The sequence below is a fragment of the Cryptotermes secundus genome, unplaced genomic scaffold (assembly GCF_002891405.2).
Source record: "Cryptotermes secundus unplaced genomic scaffold, Csec_1.0 scaffold1759, whole genome shotgun sequence".
NCBI lineage: Eukaryota > Metazoa > Arthropoda > Insecta > Blattodea > Kalotermitidae > Cryptotermes > Cryptotermes secundus.
The window spans coordinates 171,289-183,162 of record NW_019720605.1 but is presented as its reverse complement, the minus strand read 5'-3'; the positions used below and the strand labels follow the sequence as shown (position 1 = coordinate 183,162).

General features: G+C 43.3%; 1 protein-coding gene across 1 annotated transcript in view; it reads left to right on the top strand.

The window, feature by feature from the left end:
- Positions 1-6,430, top strand: part of LOC111870672 (elongation of very long chain fatty acids protein 1) — a 31,280-nt gene extending 24,850 nt beyond the window's left edge. Inside the window, exon 8 of the mRNA XM_023863143.2 lies at positions 5,757-6,430. Coding sequence (XP_023718911.1) covers positions 5,757-5,918 — 162 coding nt within the window. The 3' untranslated portion in view covers positions 5,919-6,430. The remainder of the gene's footprint in view (positions 1-5,756) is intronic.
- The last annotated feature ends 5,444 nt before the right edge of the window (positions 6,431-11,874 follow it).

Below are 11,874 nucleotides of genomic sequence, written 5' to 3'. Positions count from 1 at the left end.
TTCGAAATGTGGTGTTGGAGAAGGATGGAGAAGATCAGTTGGACCGATTATGTGAGAAATGAAGAAGTGTTAATTAGAGTCAGTGAGCAGAGGAATATCCTACACGAAATAAGAAAACGGAAGGCTAATTGGATTGGTCATGTTTTACGCAGAAACTGCCTTCTAAAAGAAGTTATCGAAGGAAAGATAGATGGGCGGATAGAAGTGACAAGTAGACGAGGAAGAAGAAGTAAGAAGATGCTGGATGACCCTGGGGACAGAAGAGGATACTGTCATTTGAAGGAGGAAGCTCTAGATCGCATTAAGTGGAGGAATTGTTTTGGAAGAGACTGTGGACCTGTTGTCTTGACAGATTACTGATGATGATGAAATATATAGGCCTATTCTTGTTGGAAGCTGCGTGCGGAGTCTCCATATGAGCAGAAGGTCCTTGGCTTTATAATGTGTGTAGTAAAGCATTTCCTCGTGATGAACATCTTCTGATGTTGGTCATTTAGGGCCGAAACATGTAAAGGTTTCTATATAACTATCGTAACTCGGGCGCACTCGATGGTGGCGTGGTTCGCTTGATGTCGCTTGAAACGTTTGAAATTGAGCCTTCTTGTTCCACGTGTGAATCATAAAGATGCATACTCGTATTTAGCAGATGTGGCGCAAACAATTAGTAACGGAAACATGTAAACCAAGCCCCTGTATTAATATAGCTGTTGTGTTTGTGAACATTACCTATCGTCATACTTTTATTTAATACAACACACATTGTCCTCTGTGGTCTAGTGATCAGCGTTCCTGGCTACAGATCCAGAGGTCCCGGGTTCGATACCCTGCGCTACCAGATTTTCTGAGAAGTAGTAGGTCTGGAACGGGGTCCACTCAGCCTCGTGAGAAAAATTGAGGAGCTATTTCAAGGAAATGGCGGCTCCGGTCCAGAAAACCGAAATTAACGGTCGTGGGGATTCGTTGCGCCGACCACGCGACACCCTCTATCCGCAAAAGTTAGCACTAAATTTCGCCGACAAGCGGCAGTAGCTCGGTCAGTATAGTTCGCTTGCGGGCTAAAACCACGGAGTTTTTTTTCAACACACGGCATTTGGAGACTTGATTGTTTATCCGTCTTCAGGTGCAACCTACTCAGTTGGGCTGATCCGTTACAGTTAGTCTCTGCCTCAGGATATACAACTCCGTGACTAATAATAAGGAGTTCTGGATTTGATGATGGGATTTATTGACACCTTCTTCTAACATCTCGCTTATTCACAACCAATTACAGCAGCTCACAATAAATGGCTTCCTAAGACTCGCTCCATTCTGCCTGGACTACGACTGTCTCCTCTTCTAGTCTGTCTTCTGCTGTGACTGACTTGGTTCAGCATTATTTTACGACTGCCTTCTGATTTACGAATGACTTCTTTCTCAAGTCAAAGTCAAAGTTATGTTACGACCGACGGTCAGTCGGCCAGAGTGTCTTGGAATAAAGCACCCATCTGGGGCTTTCGACCAGATTCTTATTACTGTCAGACAGTTGCGGGGTTGTTGATGTGGAACAGTTTCCATGACGAGAGGATGGATTTGTCGTTTACAATTGCTGATGGTCCTCGCCAGCGCAGTCATTCTCGGGTCCGAGTCCTGTGGGACTCGCGTCCATTCTTTACTGTCTCAGATTGGAGACTTACCTTTTCGTCGCCTCCTACGGCTCGCAGGGTCATGGTGGAGGTATTCGACCCCGCCTCCACATGGGATTGAATTCTTTCTTATCTGTACGGCCGCTTAGTTAGTGTAGCGGCATTCTAGGAAACTTTTATGGAATGCTCGTATCCATGGAAATGTTTGTTTACTCGTGTCCATAGACACGCCTGTAGGTTCCACAGCCATGAGCTGGTTTGCACGAGTGCCAACTTCCATTTTCGTATCCTAGGAAACGTGCTCATCAACTCGTTTCCTGAAATGTGTCTACATGTCACAATATTTTAAAATAATCATTTCAAAATACAAAAGGAAATACTAATCGTAGAAATTGTCCAAATAATATTAATCTAACATCAAGGACCTGCCTACAGGATGTCCCCATAACCAAATGCTACCGCCATATTTAATAATATACTTCCTCGCCGACAACAGACGAAATTTTGGTCGATTGCTTACTAGAAGACTAAAACGGAGAAAAGGGAAATATATCAGAAAAGGAAGCCGAAGAGTGATTCAGAAACGGTCCTACTTCATTCAGAGCCATAGAGGCAGCGTTGCTGTGGAAGAAGACAGAGTGGGAGTAGGGAGACGTCGGAACAAGCTACGAGGGTTCATACAGCCAGAACCGGAGGTCAGCTGGAGTACTCGTGCAATCCACACGCACGGGGCACGAAGTGACGACCAGCAGCATTAAGGTTGAATTGTCTTATTATTATTATTATTATCGGAGGGGGTGGGTTTCCACATGCACCGCGACTAATAGTCTATTGTACGTCCCCCTTTGATATTCTATCAGTCGCCATACCCTACCGGTACTGGTGCTTGCTATCAGCCCCGTTCAGCCAACGAGGTCGGCCCTCGATACCCGATACTTCCCCCATCTACCAGAGGCATTGGAAACTACTTGGCCGGGAAACATTTTGCCTAATTTTGCTCAGAGGTCTCCTAGAGACATGAGGTTCTTTTACGTGCCGTAAATCTACGACACGGGACCCACGGCTTAAAGTCCCTCCCGGAGGACTTGTTCCCTGAATTTTTCCGCCCTTAAAAATTCCACGACCTCCGCCGGGTTTGAACCCGCGTATCTTGAGTCATGAGGTGGGAACGTTAAGAGAGATTATTGGTAGGAATCGAACAGAAACTTCACAGCTTGAGCAATGAGCAAAGCGCTGCTTTCATGGAACAGACTGGTTCGAGGTTGTGAGGTTGAGAATTGTAAGCATAGACTGACGAACCACGCTAACCATCATCCTGAAGGCGACTGCAAAAGGGCAGCCCTTGAAACACGTCCTTGTGACACTCCATTTCTTGAACATACCTTGCTGATAAGACAGTTCCAGGATAAACACACACACACACACACCCATCTTGTCGTTTCATGAGTAATTGTTGTCTAAAAATTACTTATCCACGTAAAGGGTGTACAAGGAGCATACATTGACAGTCCTGATGTGTTTATGTGGACTTATTTGTCTATTTCCTTGTGTGACCACTGTGTTTTCTTACGTCATCTTGTGTGAAAACATCAGTTGTACTGTACACGTTTTTGTATTTAAAAGTGTATGACATATTCCAAATCCCACAGCCATTGAACTAACATCGGATCCAGGGAAAGCAACGCAGTGCAGAAGTAAGAGAACGCGGAAATAAAACCTACGCGAAATTTCGGAGGAGAGAAATGTAACTGACCATTAAGATTTCACCGGTGGAGGACGTCTAGGGTACCATAGTACCATATCGCCACGTGTTGTCATTTGTCCCAAGTCTAAGAAGACAGCGACAAGGTGATGATGTATGGAAGAAAGAAATGTGTGTATTATGATCCAGCTATGCAAGATGGTTACGAGTTATGAGCGTTATGACCCACACTGATCATTCAACAGAAGATTTCTGCTCTACAAGATTCAGACATCTTGGCGGTTTGAAAGCAACCACGTGACTACTAAGCCCACGATATGTAGGGAGACAGCGATCCCTACCTACCTCGAAATAAGAATTATCATAATTTCTCTCCAGACAGTTGAGAAAGTGCTCTGTGATCATAAACGAGTGCCATGGACAGTGGAGTATTCTTGTCTCCGTGTGGAAGGTTATGACCTGGGGACGTTTTAGAACAGGGATCTATGGCACTGAGAACTCCGTCCATACGAAACCGCTCTGAGAGCCGAGAGGTAGGGTTTAACGGGGATGCTTCCCAGATGTCTCTAAGAAGTTTGTATGAAGCACCATGACTGTAATAACTGTAGGCATGTAAAAAGTAAGATACAAGTTTATTGCCACGTGTTAGGGCACGGACTTTGGATTGATTCAACGCTTATAACTCTAACTACACAATTATAAAGCTTTCACTGTTCTACACACTCCACAAATCACTATAGCAAACGCTAAGTCTTCTCTGTCTCCACTAGTCTTTGCTTGGCAACGGCGTCTAACAATGCAACTCTACTCCCGAATGACTACCTCCAATTCCGACCTCTGACTTCAGGATCATGACTGACTGAATGACTGGTAAATTGCTGCTAGTCCTCGCCAGCAGAATAATTCCTGGTTTCCGAGTTCCATGGAACTCATGATCATATTTTACTTTCTGATGGCTCTGAGAGCCTTCAGATCGCTTATGTCCGTCGTTCTGGCCGGTGTCCTCTTTATATAACCTCGGCACGGACCTCGAGGAAAACATTGTTTCCAAGAACTCCTCTGTTGTTGAGTGGCCTGTTAAGAGGGCTGTTTGCCTAGCGATGGCCCGGTTATTATTGAAACGGGATTGTGTTTCCGTCGCAGTGGAAATATTAACCTGCCGTTGCCTACCAATGGATATATTTTTGGGTCCCCTATTTCGGCTTTCAGCGATCGTGTCGCAGCAACAACGCCAACAGATATGGCAAGCACTTACGCGATATGCGTATCTCAATGTGTAACTGCAACAAGGTCTCTCCAACGCACGGTTCTCCTTGAAGGAAGCAGAGGGACCCGAGGGACAGCACCGAGAAAGTGAAGATAGGAGAAACCCCGTTGGCGAGACAAGAGTATAAACGACTGAACTTGACAGCAATATCCACGAAACACGTAACCTTCGGAAGGAAAAAAACTGCTGTGATAATCACAAACAGGCATGTGCAGACTTCGTGTATGGTAGTAGGTCGCTTGTGGGGAAGATGTACGTGTAAAGGGGTCAGCTAGGAAAACGAAAGAGACTAGCATAGAACGCAGGGTGACACATGAAAATGGCAGTAGGCTAGATCAGGGAAAGGCAAGGATGTGGGCCAGTATACTTCGACGGAGGTTCATTGTAACCTTGAAGACGACTGAGGCACAACAAGACTCCGTTCCTTAAGGGAGATCATGCGTGTAACAGAATTTGTTTTTCAGGAATTCTTACTTAAGATAAGCATGGAAACAATTGGGCTCAATAAACTCAATAAAGGTCACGAAACTGTGAGGTTATGTGCTCACGGGCAACCCAAATGTAAAAAGTACTTTTCATTCTAAGAAAGATTACCTCGCATGCTGGACACAATTTCGTGTCTAAAAAAGTAGCATATTTCATTATCTTTGTACTGAAAACTGCATGGAGAGAAATATGTTTGCAAGATGTTGAACATAAAATGAGATATAATCTTGAACACCTTTCTTTTTCCTCAGACAATGATGTCGAATTATTTAGTCACAATTTAATGTTTAGAAGTATTAAGCAGATGTCATGTCCAATGAAAACAATATCAAATATTGTTTTTCTAGAGGCTTCGAAAGCTCAAGGACCAATGAGAATTGTCTTCCTTTAACAGTGCGGAAATTTCTTCTCCATTTATGAGTCACTGATTTGTTTATTTATTTACCTTGGTGTTGTATTCTAAGGACTTATATTTGTATCACAATTTTCTTATTAATAATTGAATTCATTTGAACTACTACAGTGCCGGAGACTGAATATCTTACAGCACTCCTTTGTAAAGCGAAAGGATTTGTGTTCACGTAGAGGGACACGTCAGATAGGGACACGAACACAGCAAGCTTCAGTCCCAAAATTCACTGTTTACATTAACATTTCTGTCATTTGAACCTCGTTGCAGGCCCAGTTCCTGTTAGTGGCACTGCACGCTGCTCCAGTGCTGTTCATTAAGAACTGCAATTACCCGAGAACCATCGCAGGACTGATGGCGTTTCAGTACTCCTTCATGTTCCTTCTCTTCTGGGACTTCTACAAGAAGGCGTACAGGAAAAAGACCGAGTAACCTGCACTGCACAGCCAATCGCGCCATCGCCGTCTTCGCTGTCAGGATTGAGCTACCCCCATATCGAGATGAAATTGAAGCAATTTATGGAAATATCACAAGAGAGGTGAAGAAATGTGATAATTTCATGGATTATGTAATTATCTTATGTCAAATGCTGAGTTGTTTAGGCGCGCACTAGGATGGTAGCCAGTAAAGCGTACAGTGCACTGGAGCTGTCATTTAGATCTGCAGGCCAAGTTTATAAACTGAAGTAATTAAAGTAATTAAGTTGTTTTTTTTAGAAATTTTCGGCAAGTACATATTTCTAAAACCAACATATTAAAATATTTCATAACAAGTCTTCGCCTTGTACTTGTTGGTAATTTTAATATTAGAATGTACTGTTCAAATATAGTTTGTAGTTTTGTCTATAACTTCTCGTATCTGACAGAGAAGTAAATGCATATGTACGTTGGCCACTTTTTGTAATTAATTTGTATTAAAACTGATAAAACAACGTTTCTTATCTTTTAGATGCTTTCCTTCGTACTAAAATTCAGTATCACCCTTCAAGTGAATATTGTTCCATCTGAGAAGTCGAGACTCTGCCACTTGCAAGACGCGGCGAGTGGAGATAAAGTGACATGACATGACATGACTTTCGTGCAGAACGTAATTCAAATTGGTGAACTGATTCATAATTTAGCTGTAGATTCCGTACAACTACACTAAGAATTAAACCAAAAATACCCCCCTCATTATCTCATACAGCGTACAGAAGTTCAAAAGCATGACAGAAGAGCAAGGTAAAGCTATCCCTGTAAGAGGCCGTGAAGGCCCACGGGGTTGTGAGAAGTTGAGGCTCCCACATTATCTAGACAATCGGCACACGGATAGGAGCAAGGCTCTCAGCCTTACGCGTCGGGCGCCCTTTACCCCATGAGTATTCTAAGAATATTCCTGGTACTCATTTCTGTTAGAGGCTGAGTCGACCCCAGGGCCATAATGCGGCTGGAAGGGTTAGGTCAATTGAAAAATCACACCTCATCGGGATTCGATCTCGCGACCTTCTGGTTTGTGGCATAGTGCCTCAACCAACTACACTACCGGGTGCCCACAAAGCATGACATAATGTCAAACAGATGAACAAATACGATTTCCCTTTGCCGAAATTGTAAATGAAAGCTGTTGTCTATTTCATAGGCCACTGATTGGCCTAGTGTACCTGCACTCGGTGATTATGATGATGGTGAATTTGGTGGAATGAAGATTGGCAGGGGAAACCGAAGTACTCGGAGAGAACCCGCCCCAGCGCCACTTTGTCCACCACAAATCCCACTTGACCAGATCCGTGATCGAACCCGGGCCACCGCGGTCGGAAGCCAGCGACTAACCGCTTGAACTATGGCGCGGCCAATCCACCCTCTTAATAATATCCTAATAATAAGCAATGTATTATTTTCTTTTTTTATTTTTCATACATTCAAGGAACCCAAAATTAACGGCCGTGGGGTTTCGTTGCGCTGACCACGCGACATCCTCTATCGACTTCGTCGGCAAGCGGCGGTCGCTCGGTTGGTATAGTTAGTTCGATTGCGGACTAAAGCCCCGGAGTTTCTTTTCATACATTCTATACAAATGCTTGCATTCAAATTCGGCATATATATAGAAGCATTTAGGATAATTAAAATGTGTTTAAACTGAACCTACAGTAACGTCCGAAAGTGTTCCGTTTTAAGGGTCCGAAATAATTGCTTTACAATGCGCCGTTAGGAAGGTGCAAGATAACCTGGAACGGAACTCATCACATTCTGCTGTGTGCTTATGATTTTCATTTATTTGGAGAAAACTGCACGAAGAAATAAAATCACAGTAAATCTCTCAGACACTAAGAATGAAGTCAGTGTAGAGTTTCATGTGTCCTCGCCACAATACCAGCTAAAATCAAAATCTAGATACAGCTAATAAATTTGGAAAGATCAAAGATTTAGCTACTAGGGCAACAGACGAGATTTAATTCACAAAAATTGCATTACTGAATTTGATGCTCCATACAGCTCTGATGCCAACTGAGTTTCTTCCTGTCTGCTCTCAGGAACAGTAATAATTATAGTAAAGAAAGCAGTCTTCTGGGATGTGGGCCGTGTAGACGTTGTAACCGACGTTTCGGAGAAACATATCGCCTCCATCTTCAGTCTGTTGCACCTGCTTACACTGGTTTGCTCGCGGATTTCTTCTTGTTTTCTACCCTGAAAATGGAAGCGATACGTTCCTCCGAAACGTTGGTTACAACATCTACACAGCGCCACATCCCAGAAGACTGCTTTCTTCATTGTGACCGCCACGAAAACCTCAAATCTTGCATAATGATTATAGTGTCCTACAAGAGACTATAATGTTTCTAGCTGCTTTGTATTGGTATGAATCTAGTCTCTGACATTCAGGGTGTTAACGAGGCAGCAACAGGAAGCTAGAAAACTTTGCATCGACTGCTTCGCAAAATCGGATCAGATCAGGGAAGGCTACAACTTTCGACAGAGCGGTTATTCTTTTCGCCTGAAAATTCCGTTTAAGGTTTACACAATAAACGGCGAAGTATCCCTCGTAATACATGTGTTATTCGTAGAGGAACATCTTGACACTTCCTCAGGAATGCCATCAAGATATTTTGTTATTATGGGTAACATTTCAGAGAACACACATCCGAATGACATCGACAGGCCTGAAGATGCTCCACAATATCCGTTTGTGTACTGAGCTAAATCCCTTCAAATGGTATGAACGGATTCTGATATTCTATTCTCGGCAGGAAAGTGAACATCATGACAGAGGTTTTCGTGCCTTTCCTCAGTTCCTCCAGATGAGCACAGGGAGAGCACCTCGACATATCCCATAGCCGCTTCTTTGCACATAAAAAAGTAAAAGTAAGTAAAGCTATCCCTGTAACAGGCCTTGGAGGCTCATAGGGTTGTGAGATGTTGAGGCTCCCACAGTTTCTTTAGACAATAGACTCATAGATGGCGGCAAAGTTGTCAGCCTTACGCGCCGGCCGCCCTTACTCCCAAGAATATTCTTGGTACTCATTTCTGTGAGAGGTTGAGTCGAACCCACGGCCATGGAGAGGCTGGAAGGATTAGGTCAATTGAAAAATTCACCTCATCGGGACTGGAACCTGCAACCTTCCGGCTTGTAGCATATTGCCTCAACCAACTACGCTACCGCGTCCTTCTTAGCACACACAATATTTAATTCCTCGTCTGTCAATCGCCCTGCTATTAAACGCGATATAGTACAAGCTACTGAGTGACAGCGTCCTTGCAGAAACTGCAAACTGAAGTTAATGGCGGGCTGGTACTTCAATGTAATCGAGTAACATCTGCAGAACCTGCATTACTCTTACCCTCAGCAACAGCAGCATTTCTACGTATGGCGCGCAAGTTTTCTCACATTATTATGTTTCCTAGTGGGTTCATATCCCGATGAGGTCATTGGATTTTTTTCCAATTAATCTAATCCTTTCAGCCGCACTATGGCCCTGGGGTTCACGCAGCCTCTAACAGAAATGAGTACCAGGAATAAACTAAATAATTTTCCTGGGGAGTAAAGCGCGGCCGGCGCGTAAGGCTGACAACCTTACCGCCATCTTTGAGCCGATTGTCTAGAAAATGTAGGACCCTCAACGTCTCACATCCTTATGGGCCTTCACGGCCTGGTACGGGGATAGCTTTACTTTTTTTTTTTTTACTTTTCTTTTTTTATTATATTTCCTAGCAATGTTTGTTCTTACACTCCGATTTTCACTGAGTTCGTAATTGGTATTCGGTCAATTTTTAATTGCAAAGTTAGTAAAACTAGAACCAATTTTTATCACTAAAATGATAATACAGCGTTACCGATAAAACTTTTTGAATTGCCATATGTTAACAAAGATTTTTAATATTTAAGTGATTACATTTACTGTAAGCGTTATTCATATTGTGACATGTCAACATATTGCTAGGCAACGGCTCGATAAACACCCTGCATTACACGCAAGCAACAATAGAACAGCAGGGCTATGCAACACGTTTATAGACAACGGCTCGGTAAAAACACTTCTGCGTAGACAGTGACGTCACACAATAGTGGATAGGGACCACGTGACGTGTTTTCTGTATGTCCACGCCTAAGGTTGTTAGCGGACAGCAAAGGTCGTTAGTGGGCAGTCGTAAGCTGGAGGAGTGATTAATAGATGGACTTCACTTGAGTTTCGGAGCTCCAAAGGAACGACAGTGGCCAGAAGAAGAATTAGAAGACTTAGTGTGTGACGTCACATGTGCTGTAGTACATCAATATTGGGAGTGTCTAATTTAGTGATACTTTAATAGTTCCTGTGTGATAAATTCGTGAAAACTAGTCCAGATATACTGAACAGATTAGCTTATAGTGCTGTGTAATGTGGAAGTCAATAACAATATTATAATTATTACCAACACTAAATTAACCTTCCACGAAGTACTCAGTAATTCCTCACTGACTTACATATACCATGCCTGGGATTTTTTAGGGGACACATATCTATTGAAATTGTAGCGCCTGCAAAACAAAGTTCTCGGCACCACCGGAAAATTTCCAAGGTACACACTGGTTCGAAATTTTCGCGTGACTTTCAAAGTACCGAATTCATATTTTCATATAGCTTAATCACGCAGGCAGCAGATAACAGTCATACAAATTCATGAGAATGCAAATGTGCACATGACAGGATAAGGTGAAGCCCCGACCCAGAAAACGTAAGAAGCTTAAACCCGGTGGCCGTCAAGCTTACGACCTTTCATGTGAGTCAGCTGCCGTTGTAGCGTAAGCTCTGTAGATATGGCTTATCTACTATGCAAATTGTGGGCTGTCAGAGGCCTTGGATATACCTCACGTATCTACATATATACCGTATTTACGCATGTATAGGCCGCATATTTTTTGCCAAAAATTCAAGAGGAAAACTGGGGTGCGGCTTATATTCGAAATATTCGAAATCACACTTCATTTAAAAAAATTATATTCATAATTAGTAATACAGAATGTTCTACTCCTGAAATAATATTCCAAGAAAATTATTTTTTCTATAATTTCTGTCTGAAAATTGTGCTGCGGCCTATGCATGCGTAAATACGGTAGTATACTGCACATACTGTCACGAGTTCCTGGCTCCGTGACTAATAATAACGGGGTTTGGATGGGATATAGTACGCCTTCCTTTATAATCACAATCAATCACAACAGCTCACAATGAATGACTGCATATGACTCGCTCCATCCTAGCAGAACTACGACTGTCTTCTACTACGAACGAATGCGTTCAGTCAGGGTCAGAGTCAAGAGTTACTTTACGACTGGCGGTTTAATGCCAAATAGTTCGTCTTGGCGACAAGCCCCTTGAGACTCACGACCAGTATTTTTTTTCCAACTGAATACATGTCGTAGTCCTTTTGTAACATCCTCTCTGACGATAGGATGAGTCTGCAGTATGGAATTGCTGCTGGTACTCGCCAGCGTAGTCATTCTCAGGTCCGACTCCAGCGGGACTCGTGACCAAATTTGCTGTCTCAAATTCGAGACTCTCCCAACCTGGAAGTCCAGGTTCTCGTATGTATATCCCACCAAGAACAGGGTAGCCCGGTTGTACCCCCAGGCACTGAGTTCCCTTTTCATCGCCACTTACGGATCGTAGGGCCACGGTGGAGATACTCGACGCAGCCTCCAGCCGGGGTTTCTTTCATGAATGCGTTCTTATCTGACCGGCCGCCTGTAAGATCTAGCGGTATCCATGGAAACATCTGTTGTACCTTTGTTGTGCCTCGTGAGCCTTTTGAGTGTTGTCACGCAATCTGTGACACAGCCAAACAGACTGGGTTAATTCTCTGTCATACTCTTGCAATGTTCTTCACCTTGCAGCAAGAGCTGTAAACGTCCCGGGGTCAACTTTGGCAGCGCTGTG